This window comes from Etheostoma cragini, chromosome 18, assembly GCF_013103735.1.
Source record: "Etheostoma cragini isolate CJK2018 chromosome 18, CSU_Ecrag_1.0, whole genome shotgun sequence".
Lineage (NCBI taxonomy): Eukaryota > Metazoa > Chordata > Actinopteri > Perciformes > Percidae > Etheostoma > Etheostoma cragini.
In genome coordinates this window covers 9,590,996-9,618,686 of record NC_048424.1, presented here as the reverse complement: position 1 = coordinate 9,618,686, position 27,691 = coordinate 9,590,996, and the positions used below count along the sequence as shown (strand labels likewise).

Below are 27,691 nucleotides of genomic sequence, written 5' to 3'. Positions count from 1 at the left end.
CAAGATATCAGGTTTACCAAATCGTCACTTTTTCTGCTGAAATGTTATATCTACATTTGCCAATATTAGCTCTGACAGCAGAAATTAGAGACAAGTGCATGGCTCATCAAGCCAGCATAAGGGCATTTGGTGAAACGGGGACATCAGTCGTTTACACCTGTATTTACCCAGATTTCCCAAATCAGGTTGTCTTTAACTGACAGGCCTAACAAGCCCTAAGTTACAATGTTCTCTTACCTAAAGACCAAGACCCAGGAGTTGGTTGTGTCTGGAAGAGAGACAGAGTAATCAGCAAAGGTGACTCTGGTCCATTCATCCTGCTGACAGGAGTAGAGCTCTGCTTTCCTCTCAGAGTGGTCAATGATATAGCTGTGCAGAAGACAGAAGGATAGAGCACCTTTAAAACATTACATTTCAAATGAAGAATTAAATGTGATCTATTATGCTTTTCCGTATTCTCTGTCATTTCTCTATAATGTTATAATGCCGGATTTTCATGTTAAGCGTGGCCAAAGCTTCCAATAATGAGGTAAAAGAAATCCCAGTGAGTCTCCGATTTCCCAATGTTCTGAACGCTTTGCTTTTAACGTTTTTTACTCTCCGCTCTGTGTCACGTCACACAGAGCTGGGATTCTACGATTGGTAATCTGCTCCAAGCAGGCTACTGAATCGTTTTTTTAGGCTAACATTACTGCAGTGTTTATTGTTACATGTACTGTAGGTACAAGCTAATGCCAGATAAGCTGTAATCTTGGATATCAATGTTGTTCATTTCTCCCCAATTTCAAGTCACATTACTGCTGGAACATGTCCGGTTGTGTAGTATGTGGTTTAGAAGCCTTTATTGGTATACAGAAAATAAGTTACACCTACGTCGTAGAGAAAACATAACTCTGAAAGGAAAGCACTTTACAACTCAGCCTGAACTTTGACTGAAGTGGATGTCAGTTAAACAAAATACATACTCAAAGGCTCATTACACCCTTCCAACCCCCAGTCCACCCTCGTCACATACGCACACTGATGAAGCTCTAAATGCTTATGCACACACATACTTCCCCAGGCAGCGGGTCATTCGGCAGACGCTGTTAGCCGATTGGAACGGGGAAAGGATAAACAGCAGATGGTACCACTGGGAAAAGATGGAACACAATGTGGAAAATGCTCCCTGCCTGGCCGCCACAGGCCTCCACAACCAGAAGAGAGAGCAGATTCTGGGCATGTGGTGCAACGGAGAGGCTAAACGCATGCCCATACAACGTACACATCATTGGCACAGGACTGCAGTTGGAGCCCTCATATTCTCTGATATAATGACATTCATAGGAAAGCAGTGTTTTGTCTTTGTCTATGCAATTCATAAATTTTGCGCACATTATTTATTAACAGACATGAATATGCATTTTTATCCATTTACCGTAGCAAGAGGGCAGCATGTTTTTCTGGATTGGATTCAACCTTCGGCCACATGTCTAAAAGGATCTTAGATGCACTGAGGTTGTTCTTCGTGCCTGAATGACATAAGCGTGCATACACACACACACACACACACGCGCACGCACACGCGCACACACACACACACACACACGCACACACACACACACACACACACACACACACACACACACACACACACACACACACACACACACACACACACACACACACACACACACACACACACACACACACACACACACACACACACACACACACACACCAAAGGTAACCACCATTAAAGATGAGAGACAATCCATGTTTCTGTCAACCACGTGATAGAATTATTGTATCTGACCTAGTTCAGGGTAAGGTACAGAAATTGTAAAATGTATTTTTTTAGTGAGAGGTGATAGGAGATTGTTCACACCTTTACATTAACTTTCCCACTCATCTCAACAGACAGGTAACAACTCTGACAAAACAGAACATTTGATGACAGATGCGGTACTGTGTGTTCATGAGTATGTGTCTGTCAGTAAGTGTGTGTTTGTGCTTTTAAGTGAGAGAAATGCACTGAAGAGAGAGCTGCATGACAGATGTTTTCACATCTGACATGTGGCAAAGGTGTCCTCACATCCTCCCTCCACCCCTCCCTCCATGGCGCTCAGCTCTCGCTTTTCAAATGGCTACTTTTCCAAATGTCTACAGCTATTGAGAGATGAAGACCTATCATCCTTAGAACCAAAGAAGGAAATACAGACATACAGAAAGGTTAGAGTAGAAGGAGAACATTAAATGGGAAAGAGCAAGGAGGACAGTTGTAGAGAAATATGTGGTACTGTACAAATAGATGTGCTGTAACAGAAAAAAGTTCTAACTTTTATTTAAACAAATGGCTTTTTAAAATGTAGTTATACAGGTAGTGTTTTTAAAATATGATTGGTATTTTGCCATTCCTGTAAGTGCCATTTGGATAGCTGCACACTTTGTTCTTTGACAAGCAAATTAATATTTATTAATCCTATTTCATATAAGTCAAGCTGTTCAGCCTGTTTTTGTGTGTGCTAATGCTAATGCCACATTAACCACCTCAATTTTTTTTTAAGGTTGCTGGCAGATGTGTCCTTCAATGATGTGGATATTTTGATATGCTCAAACCGCATTTGCAAGCCATAAAAAAAAAAAGACGCAATTGTACAGCACATTTTGATGCAAATACTGTATAAATGAGGCTGTCCATGCTCCCATATGTGCAAGTTATTCAAAGGGGGACAGTGTAATGTGCTGCGTCTGGAGAAGACACAAATAGCTTCAGGTCTTGGAAATAAATAGAGAATGTCTGGCCAATAAAATGCGGCAACCAGCAATGCAAATTCATTACCACTTCTGGAGAAAATTGGATTTTAAAAATGATATAACTGACTGTAATGTAAATTTACGGCAAACTGGAAAGGAACATAACTGGCAGTGAAGCAGTACAATAAACAAAAAGTAAATATTATATCAAATCAATTTACAAAGAAAGAGCTTCTTAGTTATGTCTTTCTATTTAATCTATCATAATTTTTCAACAAGCTATCCAGCGTTTCCTTTTCTTCTTTTCCCATTTTTCACTTAACGTCACTATTGAGAGGTTCGGCTATTGATGCAGAAATGTTCTGTATATGCATGCGTGCGTTTCCTACAATGTGCGTGTATATATCCCTCTGTGGCCACCGCTCATCTGTCAGGGTCTATTAGTAAGAGGGGCAGTCTCATCAATTCATATTTGTGCCTCAGAGGCTCAATATATGCCATCAGGATAAATAAAACAGTAAATATAAGACACAGAAGGTGTTTTGTGTGTCTTTCGGACACTTAATAATCTACAAATAATACACATGTAGTCTTATGTTTTGGTTGTTGTTTTTCCTTATTTGACCTTTTGAGCTATTCCAATTGCTGCATATGTGTTTGTCTTTCGAACAAAGGGCACTGAAGGAGAAAGGAGAATATATAACATTCTAATCACTAATAATAATTTACTATTTTCTAGTGAACTATACAAATGATAGATAAGATTTAAACCTGAACATGAAACTTGAATGAATAGATTTTTGATCTGTGTATGCGTGTGTTTACCTGGTTTTGAGGCGTTAAAGATCTCTCGCACCAAGTGCCCTTTGAATCCAGCCTGCAGAATGGTGACTGCCTTGATCTCCCGGTCTGTTGGCTCCCTGTCTCTCCAGCTTTCTGGAGGCTTTGATTCTGCATCCACTTAGAGAATAAAAGCAAAACATTTTAAATGAATATTAAATACTGGACTATGAAGACTGTTAAATATGGTATAATAACTGAAATTATTTTGAATTAAATTAATTTATATCAGTTTCCTGTAGTTTCAGGCTTATACTCACAAACAAAAGTAAATAGACAACATACGCGTAACATTTACAAACATACAAATGGCACTTACATGAAGGGGAGTGTATTTCGGGGTCAGTGGCCAGGAGTGAAGGGTCAGCTGTGAGGGCCATAATAGCAAAACGTTCCTCTGATGTAAGATTCCTGCCCAGAGCCTTACACAGCATGGTGTAAACTGCAGAGTTAAACACCTTTACACACATAAAACGTGCAAGGGTGTTAGCAGTTGTGTGCATTATGTTATTGACTGCATTTTTCCAGGTATTGTAATTTTTGTAATTTACATCCTCATAAGTATATGAAAATAACAGTTCATATAAGAGATAACTCATGACCCTTCCTATAAACTCCCCTGTTTCTCAAGTACAATAGGCAGTTTGTTAGGATCCACATTACTTACTTTTTCAAAAACCACAAAGGGAGTGTGTATCTGTCTTTTACCAGCAATCTACAAGCTACAGACATTGATAAGAATGAACTTTTAAACTTGCTAGACATATAGTGTAAATTCAAAACTGAATGTGGTATTTGAATAAAAACCTTGTCAGCCGAATAAAACTTGTCATTTTACTATTCCAAAAAGTAGAAAAAGCAGCCTGTAAACAGTTAGTTTATATCAGTATGCATCCTGGTTGTGCAGTTATCTGAAAATAAGAAAGACCCTCTGGCCAGAACTGATTATTGTCTACAGCTACTAAAAGATATTCTAAAATTACTGCAAAGTGGTGTCATTATGCATCCTCCTAAAATAACTCAAACGCTGAATGAAAGTCAAACACCTGATGCATAGTAGCCATAGTAAACAACATGGCTGTTAACCTGGCTGTTGTCCTTGGGTCAAATGTGACCCCGTTTAAAAAAATGTCTACATCTGAAATATGGGTTTCTTTTTAACCAAATTATCACAAAAAATGTGATTGGATTCAAACTCCCTTTGCAAATTCAATTGATTACTTTCATTCCTGACTAAACTCATCTGTTTGTTCCTCTGATCTCAACTATTAGTCAAAATAATTCATAATTTCTGCTTTTTTAACTCAAATATTAATGTCAAAATGTTCTCAGTTTCTGACCCAGGAGGACAAAACAAGGGTTAAGGAAATCACGGGCATTAAAAGTATGAATGGTGATTTATGTCTCACTTATTAATGAAATAACTCAATTACATTTAGCCATTTTGAACCAAAGACTGTCTCTACAGTCTGTTTTCAGATGTAGCAATTGTCAATCAATTAGTAGCAGTAAGTATAAAGCAAGGTAAGCTATTCACTGTTTGTACATAGGGCCTTAGATACACATGCTACCTTGTTGTGTTCTTTTTTTCCCAGGGTGGTGTTGATGTTTTGGGGGCAGTAAGCCTCTTCTAGGGTTCTTCTGGCAGCTGGCTGGTCCTGCTCATCGCTAAAGGAAGACACCACTCTGGACAGGGCCCTCAATATAGACGAGGCCTGCTCAGTGAAACGAGCACTTTCCTGTTTTAAATGGAAAAAAGCAGTGGGGTTGCATTCAAATTCTGATAACTGATGCAAATGAACAGAATGCAAGTTAAATAGACGAGAAAAGCAGAATGCCCAAAATATCAATACATTTCAGTGTAAACTTGACTACCATGATGTGATTTTCTAAATTGAAGCTTGAACAGATTGTATTTGTTTTGTTTCTACTGCAACAAAACCTTTTGTTTCAACACATATCCAGATTAGAATTTACATTAGAAAGGTAAAATACTTGTTTTTAGAGAATTGTGCAGCCTTGGTAGAAGTATTTGTGCTTTTAGTTAATTTGTTTAGTCACCGTTGTATTTCTCACTGTACATGCCCCTACAGTGAGACTCAAAGGTTTGGGCGCCCCGGGTAAAAATTTTTATTAATGTGCATAAAGAAGCCAAGAAAAGATGGGAAAATCTCCAAAAGGCATCAAATGACAGATTAGACATTTGTAACACATGTCGCAAAAAGTTAGATTTTATTTCCATCATTTACACTTTCAAAATAACAGAAAACAAAAAAACGGCGTCTGCAGTTTTTTTTGCATTTTATGAGCAAGGAAGGGACTTGGAGACTGAGAAGGAATGTGAAGCAAGATGCATATCACCCCTTATATTAAAAATTAACATGTTAAGATGTAACTATCTTGTAGCAGCCGATGACTGAAAAGATGAAAAGGATGTTTAGGATAGGATGGAGTGTTGAATGTGTTATCCATATCTTGATTGGTCTGTGTGTATTTAAACATAAGAAAAAAGAGCAAACAAAGAAAATATTAAGACAAAATTCTTCTGCTGTACATGCGCTGTGGTAGACCCCTCAGTTGGAAAATTGCATCCACAGATATTGAAAAATTAAACGAGCAGTCTGTATTCAGAAAAAAAAACTAATGGCCACAGTTACCTTGGAAAGGTGGGGCATGATGGTTTCTTCATCTCCAAAGATGAAAGGTGTCTTGCTGCACAGATGAACGTGGTAGCCCAGTGTTGCCTTTGCGTGGAAGGCCATGACATGCCGCCTGGAGCGGAGAGAAAGCAAACAGGTTATTTTTCAAACAAGAACACATCCATCCAGGATAGATGATCACTCTTTGATTGACATCCAGAAAAAAACAGTTTTTGTAGCAGCAAAACGTTTTTTTTCCCTATCTTAGAAAAACACTCCTAATAATCTCATGACCTGTCAGATCTATCTTGTGACCACTTGCAGTTGAGCTCCAGACAATTTGCTATTTTTTCATTGCAAATTTTAGGTAGAACAATGTCAAAATATTAGGCTACTACATTTCTGAAACTAAATTTAAGTAGCACAGAGGTAACCCTCCAACAACATCCCTGTGGCTTCACAGTTTTTGGTAATAACTGCACAACCTGCATGAAATAACACTTTTTAGTCTTAATAGTGGAACAATGTTTCTGTCTAGAAATACTGAACTGGTCAAACATTACGAAGTGCTGTAGCCTAATGTCCTGTCTGCCAAGTGCCAAGCTGAGTTCACAGGGCCTGGTCAGGCCTGGTCAGGCATGAAAGGGAGGGACCCCACATCCTTGGCCCCATTAGCTTTACATAATTCCGCCATCACAGCCTAACTAGATGGATGAGCACCGAGGCAGAGCTGGGCTAGTACTGTAGCAGCAGAGGATAGAATACAAGAGAGAAACAGATGGGAGAAAATAAGGTGAAAGTACGGGGAAGAAGAAAGAAAGAAGAGAACTATGGAAATGAAGAGGGAAAGAAAAGGTGATGTACAAAGGTAGAGAGACAAAAACATTTTTGAAATGAATAGGAATGTAGGGGTAGAGTAAATATAGAAGAAAACCACACAGGTCAGTCAGTAAAAAGACTAAAGAAAATAACACATTAGCAAAGTAGTGTACCACATACAGATGGGCTAACAGGGAAATACAAAGTGGAAAAGATTGGTGTTTTAAAATAAATGCTGCCCAAAAGCTATTTTCTCATGGAGAGAGTGTACTATGGGGCGTTTGGGCAAGTATGAGTTGCTATGTGTGTGATTATGGCTCAGTGGTAATTGCACTGCTGCATACCTGCACCTGACCCTAGAAACTAGGCCCTCTGCTTCTAGGCCAAGTAGCACCCATTAATAGAGACTAGGACAGAGGCTTTTTAATGCTTTTCAGAGCATCTGAGGTAGGCAGATATCCACTGCTAACTTTTGGTTAGCTTTAAGTGGATCTCTGCATAGCTTTAAAAATCACAACAAGAGTGAAGCGCTACCTTTCATCAAAAGCTCCCCAGGGTGCTGTGCAAAAAATGCATATATTTTTGTAACAGGTGCCCATGACGGGAATTAAAGCTCTAACCTTGGCACGATTAGTCCCATGCTGACAAGCGCTTGGGTAATTCAGGGTTATAAGGTATAAGCGTGACAGAATGAAATGTGAGAAGGGATCACATTTTGTTTAGAAACATTAGCATGGCATGGTCATATCAAGATGTCAATATTTCTACTAACAATACAAGAATTAAAGTCCTACCATATTAAATATTGTAAGTATGAAAAATGGCATATAAAAAGATATCCTACTTGGGACCGCAGTAGCTAATGGGGATCCTGATGAACATAAACATTCATTGCAGGGGAACGTAGATGTGTGACATACTAGTATGCTCATAAACTTGGTCTAAGCTTTTCATTTACATCAATACACACTTCAAAGTATTCATAAATGCTGTCCTACCCTGGGGGCAAGTTAAGTATGACTGCCTTTGAGGAGGTGGTCTTGATGCTAAGAACTGGCAGCTGAGACTGCAGGCTTGTCCAGGAGTAAGCCTGCGCGATGAGAAGCCCAACCCTACATGCTGCTGACATGTCCTTTTCTACGGGTTGTGGGAGAGCGGAGAGAAAATGTACACTGGTCACACACCATAGTGAAATATCACAAACACAGTAGGTCACATTCATGAAATGGTCATACAAATTTGAGTAATTCTATGATTGTTTACATATACTTTCTATCCCACATAGGGGTGTCACGATTCTCCAAATCCTCGATTTGATTACATTTTTGATTCTAAGGTCCCGATTTGATTCAATTCTCAATTTTAATTTCTTCTTTTTTAAAGCACAGGTTTCTATGCTCTTTTTTGACTAGACTTGTAACTTATATAATGTCTGAAAAATGTTCGCAATGTTCAGACAATGCACATTACATTGTCAAGTTTAAAACATTTATTAACAGCATAATGTAACAATAACATATTTTTAGTCAATTGGAATCAAGACAATTTGTTAATTAAGAAAAAAGAAAAGTAAAAAGTTTACCGACAAATCCAGAGTGCAGACGCTTTGCACCCATACACCGTTAATATGAATATATGTACAGTCTATGTTCGCACCACACAGAGTTTTGTGTTTGAGGCCCCAACGTCGTCTTCCAGGCGCTGCCCTCAAGGCACTAGGATTAGGCAATGGTAATGGTTGAAGACGACGGTCGCAGCCCAGACTTGAAGACCAAATTTGGGACTAAAACACTTTAGAGCCAGCACAAAAGCTAATTGGACCGATAATATAGTACAGAGGGTGACTGCTGTTGCTCTGCTCTGTTTAGACTACAAAAACATGCATGCAGGCTGAAATTCAACCGTGCGCTTTTGTTGGGATAACGCTACAAGCAGAGGGAATATCCGCTGGCTGCTAGGTCAATGTGCAGTGGTAAACACAGAATATAGTGCGTGCACATAGCAGAGTTTGCACACTGTTGCTTTTTTACATAACATAACTCACTGGAAATCCCAAATACTTCCACACTTTCACACACTTTAATGAAAGAAGAAGGCGTTAAAGTTCTGTCGATGGGTCTCCAGCATCTGCAGTTGCCATGCAATCTTTTGATTGGCTCTAGCTAAGTTACAGGAGGCTGACTGAACGCAGCACGTCAACACGTGTTTTTTCCGCTTGAAAAGCCAACCGGAAGTGACATGGGGGCGTGGCAGTATTGAAGATTCCATTTTTAAATTGGATATTCAAGATTGTGTTTCGATCTATACTGTGTATGGTGTGTGCATGCTCATACACAGAGAGACTTGGGTCAAGCTTTGTACATCACTTTATTCATAAAATCCTTTTGTGTGCGTGCGTGTGTTTAAATCCTTACTCTCCTCAGCTGTGTCTCCCCAGGGAAGCAGAGCAGAGAAGCTGATGAGCATCTTGGAGGGTTGTAGGCTGTCCACACACAGGTAGTAAGTGCCTCTCGCTTCTTGACACTGGACACACACACACACACACACATACACACTGGCCTTAGTTACCCGTATGAAGGCAGAAAAAGTGAAAGAAGAAGTGAAAGAGAAAAAGAGCAGTACGCTGTAGGGAAGGATGATGGATAAACTGATAGAAGGGGGGCTTATTGCAAGAGAACCTGGAGGAGGAAAGTAAGTGAAGGAAACAAGAAAAGATGGAAAAAAGCTGAGTAACTTAAAGAAATTTTAAAGGTTGCACCTATATAGAAGATGCCAAAAAAGTGAACTTAGTAATGTAAGAAAAGAAAAAGTAGCTAGTGAGATAGAGAAAGCAGGGTGCAGAAGAGACAAATCAAGGGAAGATGGAGAGATTGCATATGTGGTTGGCATGACAAGCAGACTCAACAGTATATACAATAGACTGTAAAAATAAGATCTATACACAAAGATGTGCAAAAAAATGTTTCACACAAAATTACACAAAAGATCTGACACAAACTTGCGCAACACACATATGCACACAGTCACTCTCAGACAACTTCAGATCTGTGTTTGATGCATATGACAGACAGTAAAGAAAATATTCATTACTTTCTGAAGACAGGCAGAGGGGCAATCACAACTAGCACAAGCCAGGCACTTTTACCAGACACCTAATCTGGCTTAATATCTGTTGTTTTGACCTCAGTGAGGCAGATCCCCGTTATTTTAATTAAGAATGTATTCTAAGATCCTCCTTAACACTTACAAAGCTTTGAACAGCTTACAATCACTAGGTATCCGTTATATTGCTGACCCCTTAGGAAGCTATTGCCTCTATTGGTCTCCAGATAAATGACCTGGGCCTTTAGCCTACTGTTGTGGCTTCAGACTCTGACAGACTTTCACTAAATGTTAGGGCAGCACATCTTATTTTAGTCTTTTATGCACGATTCATTTTTGGCCTTGGAAAATAGTAGTTTGACAAAAACACTCTTAACTAGACTAGTTAATTCCTGTTCTGTTTATCTTGTGCATGTGCACAAAGACGCATATGCATTAGGCCAATGGTTTTACACTATTCCACTGATCTAAAGGTGGCATGCAAAAACAATGAAGCAAAACCCCATCATTGTTTGCTTCCAAGAACTCTCTACAGGCCACCTTTAAGTTTCAATAAAAGGTTGAATCACAGTATTGAATGGCAAATTGTTTGCTCATGTGCAACTGGTGGATGTGTGTGTTTGCATGTGTTTACTTCAGGGCTTGCTGCAGTAGATGTCAGAGGGACGGAACCAATGGAGTGTGTCGATGATCCACTACAGTTGGTGCCTGTTTTGGGCAAGATGGTGCTCTGTAGACAACAACATCTAAATTATTGACAATGTATCCAATACTAACAGCATTAATGGGTCAAAACACAAACACATGGGGCCCTATTTGAACGATCTAAGCGCACGGCGTGAAGCGCATGGCACAGGTGTGTTTAGGGCGTGTCAAGATCCACTTTTGCTAGTTTGACGGCAGAAAAAAGTGTCTGTGTGCCAGGCACGTGGTACAAAAGGGTTGAACTTAGTGTCTTAACATGCAATAAACCAATCAGAGTGTCATCTCCCATTCCCACGTTTGTACCTTGGCGCATTGTTTTTATGATTGTGGATTTGCACCGTAATAGTTTGGGTCTTTTGCATGGTTGTGTGCTTCTACGCTTCCCTGTGTGAGTTCATTTAATCTGAATATATAGTACACAAAGAATAACTCTACTGAACTGCAACTCCGCGCTGTGCATTAGCCTAGGTGCATTTTAATATTGGGCTGTTAAAATAACAAAAAAATGATGCTCTATTTGATTTCAGACCAGGTATTTGTGGCTCAATGGCGGGATCACGTCCCACTGCCTCAAGATAGCAATACGGCAAGAATTCACCTGAACACACCTCCCTGTAAGCTCAGCACACCAATGAGCGCAACGATTTGCTATTTAAACAACGTAGGCGCTAGACGGTCTTAAAATAGCAAAGACACTTGCATTGGGCTTTGCGCTGTGCTGAGTGCAAGATGGAACAAGATGGCCCATGGAATCATGTGGGAAAATAAATGGAAAGCTTAGAAAGTACTAGTACTGGAAACTGAACATGCAGAAATAAGTCACAGGGTTATTTTGTGATAAATACTGTACCTTAAAATTAGATTTCTGGATATGATGTGGGTAGATCTGTGGTTTATGGAATACCAAGAGAGTCCTGGGGGGAAAAAGACTAATTTTAATAACTAGAGTAAAATCTTAATCACATCAGGCCCCTTAACCATCCTTTTCTCACAAATGGATGTTTTTCTATTGACACAGTATGTTTGCACTACTTAAGTACATATTTGTGTCTGTGTGTGTGTGCATGCGTGTCTCACTGAAAGCATTTAGAGAAGTCATTCAGGTCGACCCATGTCTCCTGCATGATGGGTTTGACAGGAGCTGAGGGTTCCACAGTTACAGGTCTCTCCAAAGCGGTTTTGGGCCTATCTGGAAGGGAGATTAATTTCTGATTAATAATGTTATTAATAAACATTTTTGTTGGGTTAGACATGTGGTTAAATACCAATACAAAATAGATATAGAAATGCTGGTGAAATCTCCCATTTTAAAATGCTGCGAGGAACAAATTGCCTTTCCTCTTGTGACTCATAACAAGTTATCCTCGACTCAAATCGTTATCTTAAATACAGTGAGCCAAATTGGCCAAACTCCCACATAATGGCATGGTGTAAGCGCACATGCACATCCATACTCCCACTCACTGACTCCCACTATCTCAATGCATGCAGCGAAAAGTCATAGACATGTGCACACTCTCCATCCAAAAACACACGCATGCACACATACACAGTTGCTTTCCCCTCAGGCTTGTCTCAAAGAGAGAAGTCTGATCAGAAAGCTGAGGCGGCGAGGGCCAGTGTCTCTGCTGAGCAATAGTGGTCCGCTAACTTAAACTGCAGGTGTTACTAAGCAACTAAACGGGGGCAGAGAGAAGGCAAGGAATTCAATACAACAATTGGATAGTTGTCATAAGGCACAATATAAAGTGTCTTGGCCAACGGCTGGAAGTGTGAAGAGAAAGATGGAGTGATTGGAAGCGAGAGACGGAAATACTTGTAATCACTTAAATTGGACAATGCTGCACAGATGCTGCTAAGGTCAACCAATGACAAATACCTTCACTACATTCATCATTTCCAATTAAACAAAATTAATGATCACCTGCCCATTCTAGTAGCCTAATATTTGACTTCAAGTAAGGCAATCTTGCATACAGATATAGTGCAGTTTATTTCAGCATTGCAAAGGAACAGCTTTTACCATTGGAGATGTAATCATTGTCCTTCTTCTTGTCCTCTGCAGTAACCTAAAGGGACAGAGAGAGAGAGTTACAGAGAGATAAACAGTGTGTTGCTGCTAGAGTAACACTGCGAGATATACGCTTCCGCCCTCTAGTGATTCCATGCCAGCTGTGGCGTCGCGCCATTCTCGCCAAACACCACAGGACACGAGACACGGTTTAATGTGACAAGGGCTTCTCCTCTCCTGCTAAAAACACCACCAGGGAATACCAGCTCTAATTTAGTTGGACTGTCAGTGACAGATGGGGAGTTATGTTGTCTAGCACTTAGTTACTTCTCTTAGAGGGAAATTACTCAACAGCTCTGATTTCATGCTCACCTGCCCAACAAAATTAAAGAAATATAGCTAAAGAGTTTATCAAATCCTTCAGATACCATATTCTTCTGTCTGAACAAGGCATGGGATGATGAGGTCCGGAAAAAGGCAATCACTGTTGCTTTAATAACAAAGCTAGATTCAAGTGCAAAACGTGGGAGACCTGTATCAAGTAGTGAACATTACGCCAGGCCCCTTCATTTGAAGTTCCCTTGAGCAAAAAACCCTGGTGAATGTCCAACAAATTACCAACTCAGAATAAGAATTATGGCTTTATTTTGTGTAACTTCAAAACAACCCCAGCCAAGATGAGTCAGAGTGAGTGTGTGTGTCTGTGAGTCACCGCTTATTTGAATAAGTACCCGGAGACCCAGACAGATGGAGAGTGGCATTGTGATTGGAAGGCACACTTCCCCTCCTCTCTACCACAATAGCAACACTTGAAACATGTTAATGTGTGTAAAGGATCAAGTCAACCTCGAAGGCATGGCATGTCCCGTCCACCCACAACATGCTATTTATTAGATCACTTACCTGTGTACAGTAAGAGGACATGGAGATAGATAGATATTACAAACAAGGTTTACTGGAATTTTAAAATGCTCCTTTGTCAGGAATCTTTTATTTTTTTTCCTGTGATCAAATCAGTTACGGATAGATGGAAAAAGGCGCATTACTTTAATCCCACACTTCATGGGGCTTTATTTTACACAGCCAGTCTTTGCTCCCCAAAAAACTCTCTCCAGATATCACATTTTCTCCATTTTACATAAATGATAAATATCAAATAAAATCTAAGTTAAAGATCAGGCAGAGGGATATCCATTAATTGCAGAGCCCGGAGTGGACTTTGGGAGTTTTCTGGCACAATTAAACACAAACCACAAATGGGCTTTGATGAATTAGCGATTAACCACATTCCAAGCATATTGGGGACTAAAACAGCTACTCATTCAACACTAATTTTGAGTGAGTAGGCCATTAAGGGTATTAGGGACGTCATGTGAAACCACCCTCTTATATCCTAGGAGCTGGTTACAGAGGCAGATACTGTTGGCCAGGGTTGACACAAACAGAGGGAGGGGTCAAAACCGCACAAAAAAAGAACCTTCTCACTTGTTGTGCTGTCCCCTCAGCACGTGACCCAGCACGTGCTTGTGAAGAGCAGGAACACACACTGAGTAAAAATGTGGCACACTTATGTCAGTGCGTGTACACACAGACATCAAACGACACATCAAATTAGCGTGTCCATACTGCCCTAGCCTAACCGCTCTATAACTGGTCACAGTTACACAAGAGGGCGATTAATATGAACTCTATTTTTTCTCTCTATGCTAGGAGTGAAGTGTAATAATGAACCCCCCAGGAGACACAGACACTGATGGCTCACCATCTAATTGCACTGCTTTTTTCATCAGCACAGTACACGACCTCTCCCGGAATGAAACCCACGCACCCCGTTCACCACCACCCCACACCAGCCATTTTCTTTTCCCATCTCCCTCTGTTTCCTGCTCCGCTTTCTTCTCTCCCTGTCCAACTGTCACTTTCTTCCCACTTTTTAGTCCCCATTCCTTTCTTTTTTTCTGTACAGTTGGCCCCCTTTTTTATTCCTCTCTATCTTTTCTTCTATCCTTGTCTTTCTGTCTGGCTGTGTGTGTGTCTCTCTGCTGCTAGTCTGAACACCCCCCCAATCTCCCTTCCCTCTCGGGTTCTCTCTTTTGTGCAGATGTGCCCCTGGTCAGTGGTGGCCTGGCTGGGAGACAACAGAAGTGACTTTGAGACTGGGGGATGGCAGCCTTGTTGTCACTGACACACAGAGCCTCTCTGATGAGCCTTCAACTGCATACTTACAGGGTAGACAGAGGGGTGAAACAAGCAAATTATAAGATGCAACAAAATTTTGGCTGCTACAATCTTAGTACGTGGATAAAAGCATTAAGCTGAGCTTCACAAAGCCTCATATTTTACCACAATTAATTGAGTTTCAACAACAAAATGGTCTGTAACATGTTAAACACACACACAAACACACACACACACAGAATGTATGAATCAACTCTGTGCCCCAGGAAACAGTAATTCTGTGTACCTCTATTTTGTCATTTGTGCTGTCTGGTGAGTTAGTGGTGCGTTCAACGGCATCAGGCTCAAGGTCTTCTGGGCATTTAGTCTCCTCTCTCTCAGCAACGCACACCAGAGGGGATCCGTAGGAACGTTTCCTCTGAGCACTCTGCTTGGCCTCTCTGACACACAGAGACACGTATTCATGCTACATGCTATGTGGACATACAGCACGTGCATCATATCATAATCATCACATACGTGCATCTCATGTTATGGTAATACATTAAGGACCGATACACCAGATCGTCTATAAGTGAGTCATGAATGTCACATTATAGACACCAAATGACACTGGAACAGCATTTATATCGTCCCATTATTATTTATAGTTATAGTTAAGTGGGAACAAATCTTTATAACATTGTATTAAAAGTATAAAAAAGAAATATGTCCATGTAGTTTAAATTCTTCAACTGCTACCTGAATTTCATTGCCCTGTTTCAGGGAGAACAGGGGGAACAGCAGGAAGATGGGGATAAGACCAATGTGATCATGAGAATATACTTTTTTGATCCCCAGATGGAGGCTGTTTTCTTACTTTCCTTCCTCTACAGTAAGGTCAAAGCGAAGGTCAGCTATAGAAATTGAAATACTCTTTAACCAAAACGATACACTTAAAACACTGGAAGAGCAGGACGACAGAAAAGACTCATCTCGTTTAATTTTCTCAATCTTAGATCATTTAAGTGTACGTACAGCTCCGGGATGGGGCCGGCGCTTCTCTTGACACGGTAGAAGAGAAAAGGGCTGGCAACCTCAATGAACTGTTCTAGTTTTGACAAAGGAAGCTCTGCAAAAAGAGAGAGAGAAAAAACCTCACACATCATGCCAGCAATGCTTTTCTACACACTGACTCTTTCTTACTGCATTTTTTGTTTCACCCGAGAGATCAGCTGATGTCAGATATGCCTGAGCCAGCAGCTATTTTCATTACAGAATTATTGTAGCTATCCTCCTTTTTTCATTTCAGCATGCAGTACTGTTGGCCCTCTGCACTGCAGGTTCGAAATCTCCTGCATTAGCACTTGCTTTCCTTTCTATTCATATTTATTTAGAACATTCACCTACACTATCATATAATTTGTGCTTTTCTGTTTGTTTGATATCCTCCCCTGCATCCTCCTCCTGGTATCCCCCTTGACCACCTTTTTTTTCCAAACTTAATTTTAACATTTTTATTTCCTGCCACCTCCTCTGTCTCTCACGCACTCTGTGGTTCATCGGTGACCACAATCTCCTTCCGCGGGCGGATGAGTTTCCATTGGGGTATAGGTGGAGGTTTTGGTGGTGCCTCCAGCTGGCATGCCCGTGTTCTGGTCAACAGGACAATGTGGCTGTACAGCAAGGAGAAACCGTACTGACGAAGAAACTGTGAGGAATTTGCCTGTGTGCCCACAAATAGAAAGATGCACAGAAATAAACATACATGCAGTACTTACTTATGAAAATTAAAGAAGAATGAGAAAAAGAAGCAGTTAAAACTTTTTCTCTGATTACTGTCCCCTGTAACCAACTCTACACGTTAATCATTTCAAACTGTCAAAAGGGGATTCTGACCCAACATCAGAGAGGGGAGGTGATGTAACACCTCCAACAAAGGAAAATCCTGTCCACCAATTAGCTCTAGCATGGGTGTAGATAATTGAACAAGCCTGTTAAGGTGAAGCAACTGAATAGAACACACCATGCCCCAAGGTCACAAGCACTGTTATGTTTCATCTCCACCATCCACTGTTACTTTGGGACTTACAATTTTCCTATTACTGTGCCATATAACAGAGAAGACCAATATAGTATATATTTTAAAAAGGTATTGAAACACAATTATATGTTTTCACATTTAGGGTAGAATCCTTTTTTTGTGTGAGTAAGATTTTGTGTAAGTCTCTATATTTAATTGGATCCATATGGTTCAACACAAAAATGAGTGAGCATGTCTACACAAACCTTAAATGTACCATTTGTAAGGCGTAGGGTCATTGATATAACTCCTAACATCATAGTAGAGTTTGCTCTTCTTCTTCTTCACATCTTTGAAAATGCTTCTGTAGACGTTCTGGCTAGATTGCCTTTAGACTAAATAGTATTTGCATCACAATGTCAATTTCTCTACTGTAAACTTCAAAATCTGTGATGAAGATCTGACTGCCATCTACACAAGGTGAAATCTAATCTCATGGACTCAAATGTCTCTCATGGCGGTGTAACGGAACTATAAAACTTGTACTAAATAAGCACATGTATAAATAGCCAACAACAGAAGAGGAATAGAGAAAAGACATACCATTTGTCCAAACCCACAGGAATTGTTATGAGGCTGTAAAGGGTAGTAGCTCGCACACACCACTACCTCGGGGGAACCTGAGAAACACACATAAAAAAAACTGACACTAGTACAGGTAAACCTCGTAGGCATATGCAAAGTCACACAAACACGTGTAAACACTCACACTCCAACATAGACATGTATGCAAAAATGATATTCTCTGACAGTATGACTGAAATTGTAGAACTTTCACTGTATCAGTACATAATAGATTTTACTGAGAGAAGAAATTATTGACGGACCCTGATTGAACATACTGATATCTACTTATGTAAAGTAAAGCTAATAAATAAAAAGTTACATGTATAAATCAATGTAAAGTGCAACCATGGAGGAGTGAAAGCACTATTGGCCTCCACAGGTATAAATAAGGTAACAAGAGAGAATCTAGGTGATCCATGGATGGCCCTGCCCCCGTATGGTGCATCTTAGAGAACATGGTATAAGGACCACATGGGCCAGGGGACATGGAAAATCAATTTGAAGATACCATGGTGAGGAGAGATGGGAGCACTGCTAGACTAATACAAAGGCTACACATTAAGAATTGAACAGAGAAGTGGTTCTCAAACTGCATGGCGATTTATGCATTTCATTAGACATCGGGCACCAAAAGAGTGAGACAGAAAGAATGTGTAGGTTTTTTTTTGTGTTTGCATGCTTGTATGTAAGCACTGTGTGATGCATTTCCCTTAAAGGATAAAAGTTCAATTAAGGAATTACTACTTTGTGTGTTCATGTCGTTAAATTATTTTAGTAGTATCCAACACTTTAATAACTTAAATAAAATTGAGGGACTGAGGAACAAATTATTGGCAGGTGGCTAAATAAGAGAGCAAGAGAAGAAATGTATGTTGATGGAAAAATTGTTATACCTAAATGTTGTGTGTTATCAAGGGTACAACTTTAATAAAGCCTTTACTGTATTGCTCAACCTTAAAGACATAAAACAACTCTAAGCCACACACTCTTTTCTGAGGACGTTTTAATCCATCTTTTATCACATAACCACATTTGACTTGGGAGGCTCTTCTGTCCTGCGGGAACACCAAATAATTCACCCTGCCACTGCTCCCTCTGCTGGTTTATTTATAGTCCACCATACACACATTAACCATCTCACGCTCCATAATACATGAGCATGGGAAAACAGGAAGTGATGCTTGAAAGAACAGGAAAGAGGCAGAAGAGCACTGGCTGAAAAACAGAAGTATTTGTAAGAATGGCATGATAGTGAACTTTGAGTTTTCTCCAGTCCTAAAGCACTTCACCAAGCCACGAATACTGCAAAGGCACAATATAAGGGTTATTACTGCTTTAAGACAATGGAATCATTGATAAGCGTGAGTTTCTTTTGGACAATGAAATATTCATTGTCATGCCCCATAGTAGTTGAATTATGGATGCAGAGGGAGAAAAATACTGATTTACACAAACTGTGCATTCACATGCATAAATACAAATATATAGAAATGCACATATACAGACACACAGCATACTGTATATACATTTTCAAACAGCCCGCTGATATATCAACAAGCTGTAGTAAAGAATTATGTGCACAAATGATTACAATCTAATGGATCATTGATTTAATTGACTCACTAATTCAATGCGCAAGCAGTGTGTGTAATTGAGATGTATGTTTCAGGGTATGCATGTGTGCATTATTGTATGCCTTTCCATGTTTGTGTGTCCTGGTGTGTGTGTGTGTGTGTGTGTGTGTGTGTGTTGTCTAACTGTAGCAGTATTCAGACCTTTATTTTTCTCTGGCAGCTGACGCTTGCTGTCATTAAAGCTGGAATCTCTTCCTGCAGCTGGATCTGCAGTCTGTGGCTTCGTCTCCGGCAAACTCTCATCTGGGTGTGTAAATATGGGAATGGTGTCTTGTAAGAAATCCCAGGTTTTGCCCGAGTATACAGACCTGATAGGAGGTTAAAAAATCTGAATTGGTTACAAAGTACAGGTGATGACATTATTAATGTTAATCTTAAAATAACTTCTTCTTTTTCCTTACTTCTATTTTAAAGTTCACCAACTGCATTTTTTGGACCGAAATGTGCTTGCTTGTGACTGTCTACTTCTCCAATAGAAAATTACATCTGTTGATGAAGCAGCCTGATCCTGTCATTCTAATGTGAGGAGGGCACATTAGAATGTGTGTGTTTTTGTGTGTGTACGTGTGTGTGTGTGTGTGTGTGTGTGTGTGTGTGTGTGTGTGTGTGTGTGTGTGTGTGTGTGTGTGTGTCCCATAACTTGACAGTGAGCAGAAATTTGAATTTATGTAATCCTGTAAAATTTGTGTGGGTACATGCACACACGACTGCAAACCTATGTGTCATGAATCAATCCAAAACACATACAATGTCATGTTTAGGGCCTGAACGTGTTGATAGGTTCCCTAGGCAACTCACAAACAGCCGCTAACTTGCTGAGCTAGAGAGAATTACACTTCACTGACAAGCTGAGATTCTCCACTCCATGCTGCCCCCCCCCCCCCCCCCCCCCCCCCCCCCCCCCCCCCCACATTATGTATCTCTGTATCCATTTACGACCCCAATCCTCAGACTTCTCATACCATTGTAGACAGATACACTTCTCTCGCTCCCTTTGCTACAGTATACTTTAAAAAATAGTACACTTTTTTAAATACTCTGTCAATGGAAAATATGGAAAATATTAGATCAAGAAACAAGAAGACACAATAAAGTACAAGATTGGAGTCGGCCAATAAGGATCTTACTTAATAGGACGGATTTCTGGGCTCCAGCCGGTCAGGGTGTGTATAAAGGTCAATTCGCCCATCTGCCCGCAGACCTCTGACACCGCACTGAGAAACAACAATACAAAGAACTGTTAAAAAAGACAGATGTGCAACAAACCAGAGACTCGATTCAAACTACCCATAGTGGCATTGGCACTGTTCTCAAATGGAACTTGTGAGATCTGTTTCAATTTGTCAAATTGCACATAATATGCTTGGTGCCCCAGCGGTTAAACTTATGGCAATACTGTTTTTATGCAATTGACTTTGAATTGATTAAATTGATTTTCACTTTTTCTTGTCTATCTTTATTTTATCATGATGTTAAGGGATGACACCAGTGAAGACAACAAAGGTAACTGACACAAAAGTGTAAAGTATCACGAATAACGAATACCGAATTGACTCTCGTTGGTGTTTGGTCAAGTCTGCAAAGATACAGGTTCAGCTTCTGTTCTAAATTTTGAAATGTGTCTTACGGTATGTGTAATGCACCTATTATTTAAGTCTCTAGAACTGATTTGAAGGAGTGTGTGTGTGTGTTTATGTTTCTTTAGCACACAATTTCCAGTTCAAACAGATGGCTGCTGCAGCTCTAATTGGTTCTCTTGGGATTCTGTTGCCAACCTGTCCAGTCCACAGCACAGTCATGATAGCCGAGGAAGTGAAATCAATACAACTTGATCGGTAATGTCACAGCCCAAAACCACTGCAAAAACGCTACTTAGCTTCAAAGTGACGGAGCCCTCATGTTCATCTTTTTATATTAAAGAAAAGACAACTGCTTTTCTGAAAAGCTCCCGCAGACACCGGGGCAAAGTTTGGAACTAGTTCAGTACAAAGAACTTTCACTATGGTTCATAAATTATATGGTTCATAAATTCACAAGGAGACAGGCTCCTTTGTTTCCTGTCTTGGATGAAACATTTATGTCTCGACCTTCTGTGGACACTGAAACAGCCACCTTCACACACACCATGCTTCCCCATAACAGACACACACACTGCCTGTCTGTCACCAAACTCAAGACAGATCAGGGCAGAGATTAGGTCAGGTGAAGGTTTGGCTAAGTCAGCAAAACACACTCTGTGTGGGGGTTCTTGTGCATGTGTGTGTGAGCTTTAAATAGTTTAGTTAATTTCATACAGCCTGTACAGTATGCAATTGTCAGCCAGGAAATTAACCTCCTGAACCCTGACTTCCACTAACAATTTATCTTCAGAAACTTTAGAGTAGAACCTACACCGTACACTATATTGACAGTCCATGACATGTGGAAATTCTAGGTGTGTTGTGCATTGTTTTATAAACATTTCCTAATAGTACAGCATGAAACATTTGGTATCTTTGGAAACACTGTGATCTCGATTAAATTTTGAAATAAAGCTCTGGGAATTTTATTAATGTCCACGATCTGACACAAAATGTTCTCAGAAATCAGATAGTAAATTACTTTCATTTTGTTAACTGCAAATTACTGGTTGATCACTGCATTTAAATTCAATTGAAATTGAGAAATAGTAAGATCCTTTACTGTATACTGCTTTACTTAAGCAGGGTCAGTCTACAGTGTTAGATTAAACGACAAGTGTGCATAGTGTGTATTTGTACAGTGTTCCTATTAGAGGCAGGCTACATAGTGGGTATAAACTTGGAATAAGCTTGACTCTGTCCTTCCGCCCTTCTTACTGTAAGACTATTGTAACTGTTTCCCAACTCCTTGTGGCTGTACTGAGATGCTTATGTATGAATGTACAGTAACTCACTTTGTGTTGGCCACTTTAATAAGAGCCTTAGCCAACAACATTGGCCACAGCTCTGACTGACAGGTGGAGGCTGGAAGAAGCAGGTGGTTTTCTTTATCAAATGGCATTGAATCATCCACTGTTATCTTCCTCCAACAACCCTAAAAGAAAGGAAGGAAGACATAGTGAGTGAAGATACAGTTTAACAATCAATGCACCTCAATTAGCGGTTCTAGCAAGTCATGTAAACCTTAAAGGGAAATACATATATTTCCTTTATAGCCGAGAGTTAGATGAGAAGAATGATACCACTCCCAGGTCTCAGATCAACACCTTATTAACCACGTTATAAGTTAAACTAAATAAAGGCAAATTTGTGTTTTTTTAGAGTGGCACATGTGGGCATGTGCATAACACACAGAAAAAAGACAAGACATGTTGACCAGGGTCTCAGCATCACCAACAAAATCAATTCATCTTAAAAGAAGCATCATCTCACAGAATATTTGTAATGATGGAATGCTGTTTTTTGCTATATATTGCTGTATATTTACACTTGCACTCCTCACACCAGAATGGAGTGTTGCCCTCAGGCCGAGTATTTGAGCGGTGCCGGCATCAACTAATCAGCTATTAGCTTCATCTATGCTCATTATCATTGCCCCATTGATGGATCTTCTGGTCCGCTATCAGCTGAGAGTAACATCCAACACATTCAAGTGTACTAGGCAGCCTTGATAACCTTCTTTTACCTACTTTCTTTGCTGATAATTTCATGCCAACACTGCTTGCACTCCCTCCACCACCCCAAAATCCCTCCAAAATGTGCTAACCTTTGGTTAATTGTTGACTCTACTAGGATCTAATGTTCATGTACATGAACAGGTTTCACTGACTCTGTACCACAGTGTGTTATGTAATTTGTTCTCCCAGCCTAATTCTCAACATTCCTTGAAAGTTCCCTAAAAGAACAGAGCATTTTCTGCAAAATTGAACTCTATAACCATTCGCAGTGAATTCCTTGAGTTAAATGTTTCTGATTGAAATAGCAGTTTCATGTTAGAGGAAGCTTGTCTGAACTCTCAACTCCTTTACCAAACAGTCTGTACATTGTTGTGGGGGTGACAACTGCATTTAGAGGTAATAAGAGGAGCTGATGTGATTGGCTATGACTGATCCAAGTTTCTCACACATCCAATGCTTATGTAAACTCATTTCTCCTACCATTTTAAAGTGTGCCACAGGTGTGAATCAGATGATCAAAGCCCTATGTGTAACTCATGACCTCAATATCTCAGATCTATGGACTTCCCATTCTAACATCTCGCCTAGCATTAGCTACATTATGCTCGCATCTTAGCATCCTGTTTGGTGTCAGAGCTTGTTACATGCCGGCTGTGGTGTGTTCTGTCTACTGGCCGTCCGGGGGAGTTTCACACTGCTTGTAAGAAAAAGCAGCACAAGCAGGTGATAATCTGACTGATTGTTCACAGCTGTGCTTCTCTATCTTTTCTATCTATCAGAGCAGTGTGCACAGTGTGGGCGAGCTGACTTTCTTTTTTGCTTGTTCTTTCACTTTCTTGTCAAAACATCGCCCTGAGGTGGAGCTTAATGTTATTGCACATGGGGTAAAATACAGTGTAAAATGGCAAGTTAGAGGAGAGCTAAAGAAAAGGAGTAAAGGAGAGGCCAAGTTTTAGGATGGTGGAAAAACAGGGTGAGAAAATGAGATTGGAATGGATATTTACAGCAGCATGAAGGCAGAAAAAAAGATTGGGGTGGAACAATAAAGAATCATATGAGCAGGAGAGAAAGAGAGCAGGAGAGAAAGAGAGCAGCCTATCAGCGAAAACAGGCGTGGAAATGGGAAGGGTGGTTGGGGGCTGGGTGCTTCATACCATCTCAACAACCATCTGTTAGCGTGCTATGGTTGGCACGGGGACTGCTGCCTACAACCGTGTCATGCTTGTTTGTCAAGGAAAGACTCGCAGTGTTACAGAACCCCATCATTTTTAGCTCTCCCATTTTTTTCAATCTCTCACTGACCCAAATTGTTGTGGTGGAAGAAGTTCCCTTTCAGAAATGACACAATGATGTATTGTCCACTACTTAGAGATCTGAGGGAAACAACACAAACTCTCAGGCCAGCAACTTTAAGCTGTATCCCAAAGTAATGATGAGCTTTATTTAGAGGAAAAAAACTGTAAAATCTTTACTGTTGCACATAATCAATATGAATTATTTTCATATATGTATTTCAGTATGAATTGTTCCTGCTCTAATGGTCTTAAGGGACAATTGACTTCTGTTAAGACTTGTCAAATCAAGCAATATATGAAGCCAGGCAACTTTTGGCACAGTAGTAAGACTGATTGATTTGAGCTTTGAGTGGATGAGGCTTTTTTCATCCCTTCCCCTATCCAACCCTCTTTCCATCTTCATTCTATGGAGTCTGCTGAATAACAAAATGCAATATTGTGTTATCCATTGCCTCAAGTGTGCCTCTAAAAAATGTCTTATTAACAAAGAGTCACTGCGATGTCAGACGGTTTGACTTTCCTAAAAACATCATCTTTAGTAGCCTTAAAGTAGATGTGTGAATGGATGTGTGCATGCAAGTCAGGCTCACCATCCAGTAGAGTCTGACAACGTATTTCCCATAGTTGTTGTAGAGCGGCTCATGACCTTTCATCACCTTACACAACGAGTAGATGTGCTCCCAAGGTCTCCAAACATCTTGTTCTGTAAGTTTGCTGTTATGCAGCGTCCAAACAATATAGATCTCACTGATGATCCACCTCATCAGCTTGATCAAAGATGGAGGAGAAAAGGGGGAAAAAATTAATTACGGGTTTAACAACTATCAACCAATCTTTACATCTCTTGGACGGATCCTCAATTATCATTCACAAAAATAATAGTGCATTGCATTACCCCAGTCTAATGTATTTCTGTCAGTAAAACGTTACCCTGTCTGACATATGAATTACAGTATCCAAGTGCTGTTCAATACCTGTCATAGAAAAGTAGAAAACAGTTGAAAACTAACCTCGTTGCAAATCAGATGATCATTGGGGGAGACTAAGTCAAAGGTCGTTTTGTTTTCAACAACGGTGAGACCCTACAGTAAAATAAAGCAGATCACTGTATTCATTGTAGGCATAAATGAATACATGCGGCTGAAAACTTTAGCACCTTCACAGCCAGATGACTGACAGAGAAATGCTTTGCACTCAGGTTGTTATACAGCGTGTGGTAGCATCTGTACATATCAGTATTATTCAGTATAATAACACAGTGATCAACCAGCTTTGGAATTCTTCTGTCATGCCTCACCTGTTTAAAATGGACATGAATGTTTAACCTACTTATTACTTCTCTACTCATCCCAGGTCTAACCTTGCCGTGATACTCCCAAGACTGTGTCTGCGATGAATATTTCACATCAAAGTTAATAGACTCTACAGTGTTACTAATTAAAAATTAATTAATGGGTCAGGTGATGGTGAGAGACTCCAAGAGAGGTTGAGTTTTCTCCCTTTGTCACAGCAACTCTAAGAAAGAACCAAATTTTAAATTAATTCTATCAACAAGACTGGTATAGACTGATGACGAGAGTTTCACAGTAGAGCTGTTGCCTGCATCCGCACAGCTGATTGCTTTTGTGATTAATCTCTATTCCTCTTGTATGAAATTAATGAAATGCTTCTGACATCTTTAGTGAAAAGGCAGCTTGTGACCTGGCAAGGACTAATTCAAAAAGCAGGAAGCTTCCAGTAATAGCTCAATACTGCATTGAGTGACGGGTAACACAAAAGTGGAGTGATGCAATTAAAACTTCCTTGGAGGCAACTAGAGAGCAGATTTCCTTAACTACATTTCACACTGTGTGGCAAAGAAATGCACTTGTTGATGCATCTAATGGCTGCAACCAGCAGTTAATTAACGATAAATCAATATTTCTTTTAAGCAGGAGATGAATGCTTTAGTCTTTGCAAGTCTATGTTTTTGAACGGCAACATAGTGTGGTATACTATAACAGTCCAAGCATAAAACACTTTTACAGTGCCATGGCATAACTGTCATTGTTGAAGACAGGTAGAACTTTGGCATGTACAGCATTACCACAGAAACCATATAATTAACATAGAAGCATACCGTATTGAAAATAAACTCTGTAGGTCGCTTCCACGAGTGCACTTTCAAAGATGGAGGCAGGGGAATTTTTCCCTCAGGGTCTTCAAAAAATGGCTGCAGAAAAAAGCAAACAAAGTGATCGTGACATACAGAAACAGAGATCGACATTATGTCAAAATCAGTCACTTGTAAAGTGGATTTGAAGCATTGCATTGCTGATGCAAATATCATTATTTTATATTCCAGATTTACAGCGTTGTGACTCTTGCTTGTCTTTCCATCTTCAGCTCCTTTACTTGAGTCCCATTTCTCCTTGTTGACTTCTGCATCATTCCACTCAGGCCAATTGGGAAATCTGCATCTCCAGAAACCTCCTAGGCTCTCAGAGGAAGTAGCCAGTGACGCTGCTCTGAAATAATGACACATAACTCTTCATTTCTTTATTTGTTTCTGGGCTTCCCGTTTGTCAATATTCAGCAAAAAAAATTAGCCAGCTCACTACCAAAGATTCAGTAAAGAGTAAACGCACCAAATCCCTGTTTACCCTCTCATAGTAGAATTGATATTAGCTCTTATAATGGCTGAATGTTTTCGCCATAATGATCACAGACTGGGTTATTTTTTACACACATGCCGTATGCCTTACAGCTAAACAGACAGACAGATAGATAGATAACGTTAGATAGCTACAGTAGATATATAACGTCAGTTTAGTAACGTTACATAAAAAAAAGTAACGTTACATTATTTGCGTAACACAATTAAAGCAATCACAGTTAAAATGTGATGCTCTGTCACGATTGGCAAGCTTCATAAATATTAACGTTCACTAACGCTAGCGTAGTTTATTTTGATAATACGTTTCTTACTTTAATGCTAACTAAAACTAGCCTTAATTAACGCTACTGCTAAAATTAGCTGACCAAACTTACTCCGTCTGTCGGTCGGATAAAGATACTTTACTGGAGGACGAATCCTTTTTTTTAGGTTGTGTCTTGGACATTGCACTTGGTTTAATAAATCTGGAAGCTAATTGACCAAGAACAAGTTAGGTAGCTAGCGTTAGCCTGCCCGAGCTGCATTTGCTTGGTTTGGTCTGCTCTTGAGAGTTTACTCGTTGCGAAGCAACGGACATATAACGTGGGTGGGGTCTCGGGCTTAATGGAGGGATTTTCCTTTATAATACATCGATTTAAAGAAACGTAAATACCGTTAATTAAACAACCTATATATAAACTGGAAAAATATTGCAATATCTATCTATCAATCTAATAATATCAACACAAAATATAGCCTTAAAATGCCGTGCAAACTTTTTTGGAACCATCTAAACAAAATGTAACGTTAACACTAAAGGCATAACAAGGG

General features: G+C 39.9%; 1 protein-coding gene across 4 annotated transcripts in view; it reads right to left on the bottom strand.

The window, feature by feature from the left end:
* Positions 1 to 27,487, bottom strand: part of adgb (androglobin) — a 40,204-nt gene extending 12,717 nt beyond the window's left edge. For 2 of the 4 annotated variants that reach the window (XM_034900118.1, XM_034900119.1), the window contains exons 1-24: positions 27,256 to 27,486; positions 26,576 to 26,732; positions 26,345 to 26,437; positions 25,236 to 25,307; positions 24,816 to 24,992; positions 22,208 to 22,347; positions 20,421 to 20,507; positions 19,435 to 19,601; positions 17,636 to 17,712; positions 16,561 to 16,735; positions 16,048 to 16,141; positions 15,317 to 15,470; positions 12,865 to 12,910; positions 11,919 to 12,030; positions 11,692 to 11,755; positions 10,771 to 10,866; positions 9,449 to 9,557; positions 8,033 to 8,171; positions 6,234 to 6,348; positions 5,148 to 5,315; positions 3,896 to 4,034; positions 3,562 to 3,696; positions 1,418 to 1,511; positions 238 to 369 (exon numbers count right to left, since the gene is read on the bottom strand). In XM_034900118.1, the coding sequence (XP_034756009.1) occupies positions 238 to 369; positions 1,418 to 1,511; positions 3,562 to 3,696; positions 3,896 to 4,034; positions 5,148 to 5,315; positions 6,234 to 6,348; positions 8,033 to 8,171; positions 9,449 to 9,557; positions 10,771 to 10,866; positions 11,692 to 11,755; positions 11,919 to 12,030; positions 12,865 to 12,910; positions 15,317 to 15,470; positions 16,048 to 16,141; positions 16,561 to 16,735; positions 17,636 to 17,712; positions 19,435 to 19,601; positions 20,421 to 20,507; positions 22,208 to 22,347; positions 24,816 to 24,992; positions 25,236 to 25,307; positions 26,345 to 26,437; positions 26,576 to 26,732; positions 27,256 to 27,326 (2,813 nt within the window). In that variant the 5' untranslated portion in view covers positions 27,327 to 27,486. Of the gene's footprint in view, positions 1 to 237; positions 370 to 1,417; positions 1,512 to 3,561; positions 3,697 to 3,895; positions 4,035 to 5,147; positions 5,316 to 6,233; positions 6,349 to 8,032; positions 8,172 to 9,448; positions 9,558 to 10,770; positions 10,867 to 11,691; positions 11,756 to 11,918; positions 12,031 to 12,864; positions 12,911 to 15,316; positions 15,471 to 16,047; positions 16,142 to 16,560; positions 16,736 to 17,635; positions 17,713 to 19,434; positions 19,602 to 20,420; positions 20,508 to 22,207; positions 22,348 to 24,815; positions 24,993 to 25,235; positions 25,308 to 26,344; positions 26,438 to 26,575; positions 26,733 to 27,255 lie in introns of all 4 variants that reach the window. The other 2 variants (XM_034900121.1, XM_034900120.1) reach the window with 2 other exon arrangements.
* Between the last annotated feature and the right edge of the window lie 204 nt (positions 27,488 to 27,691).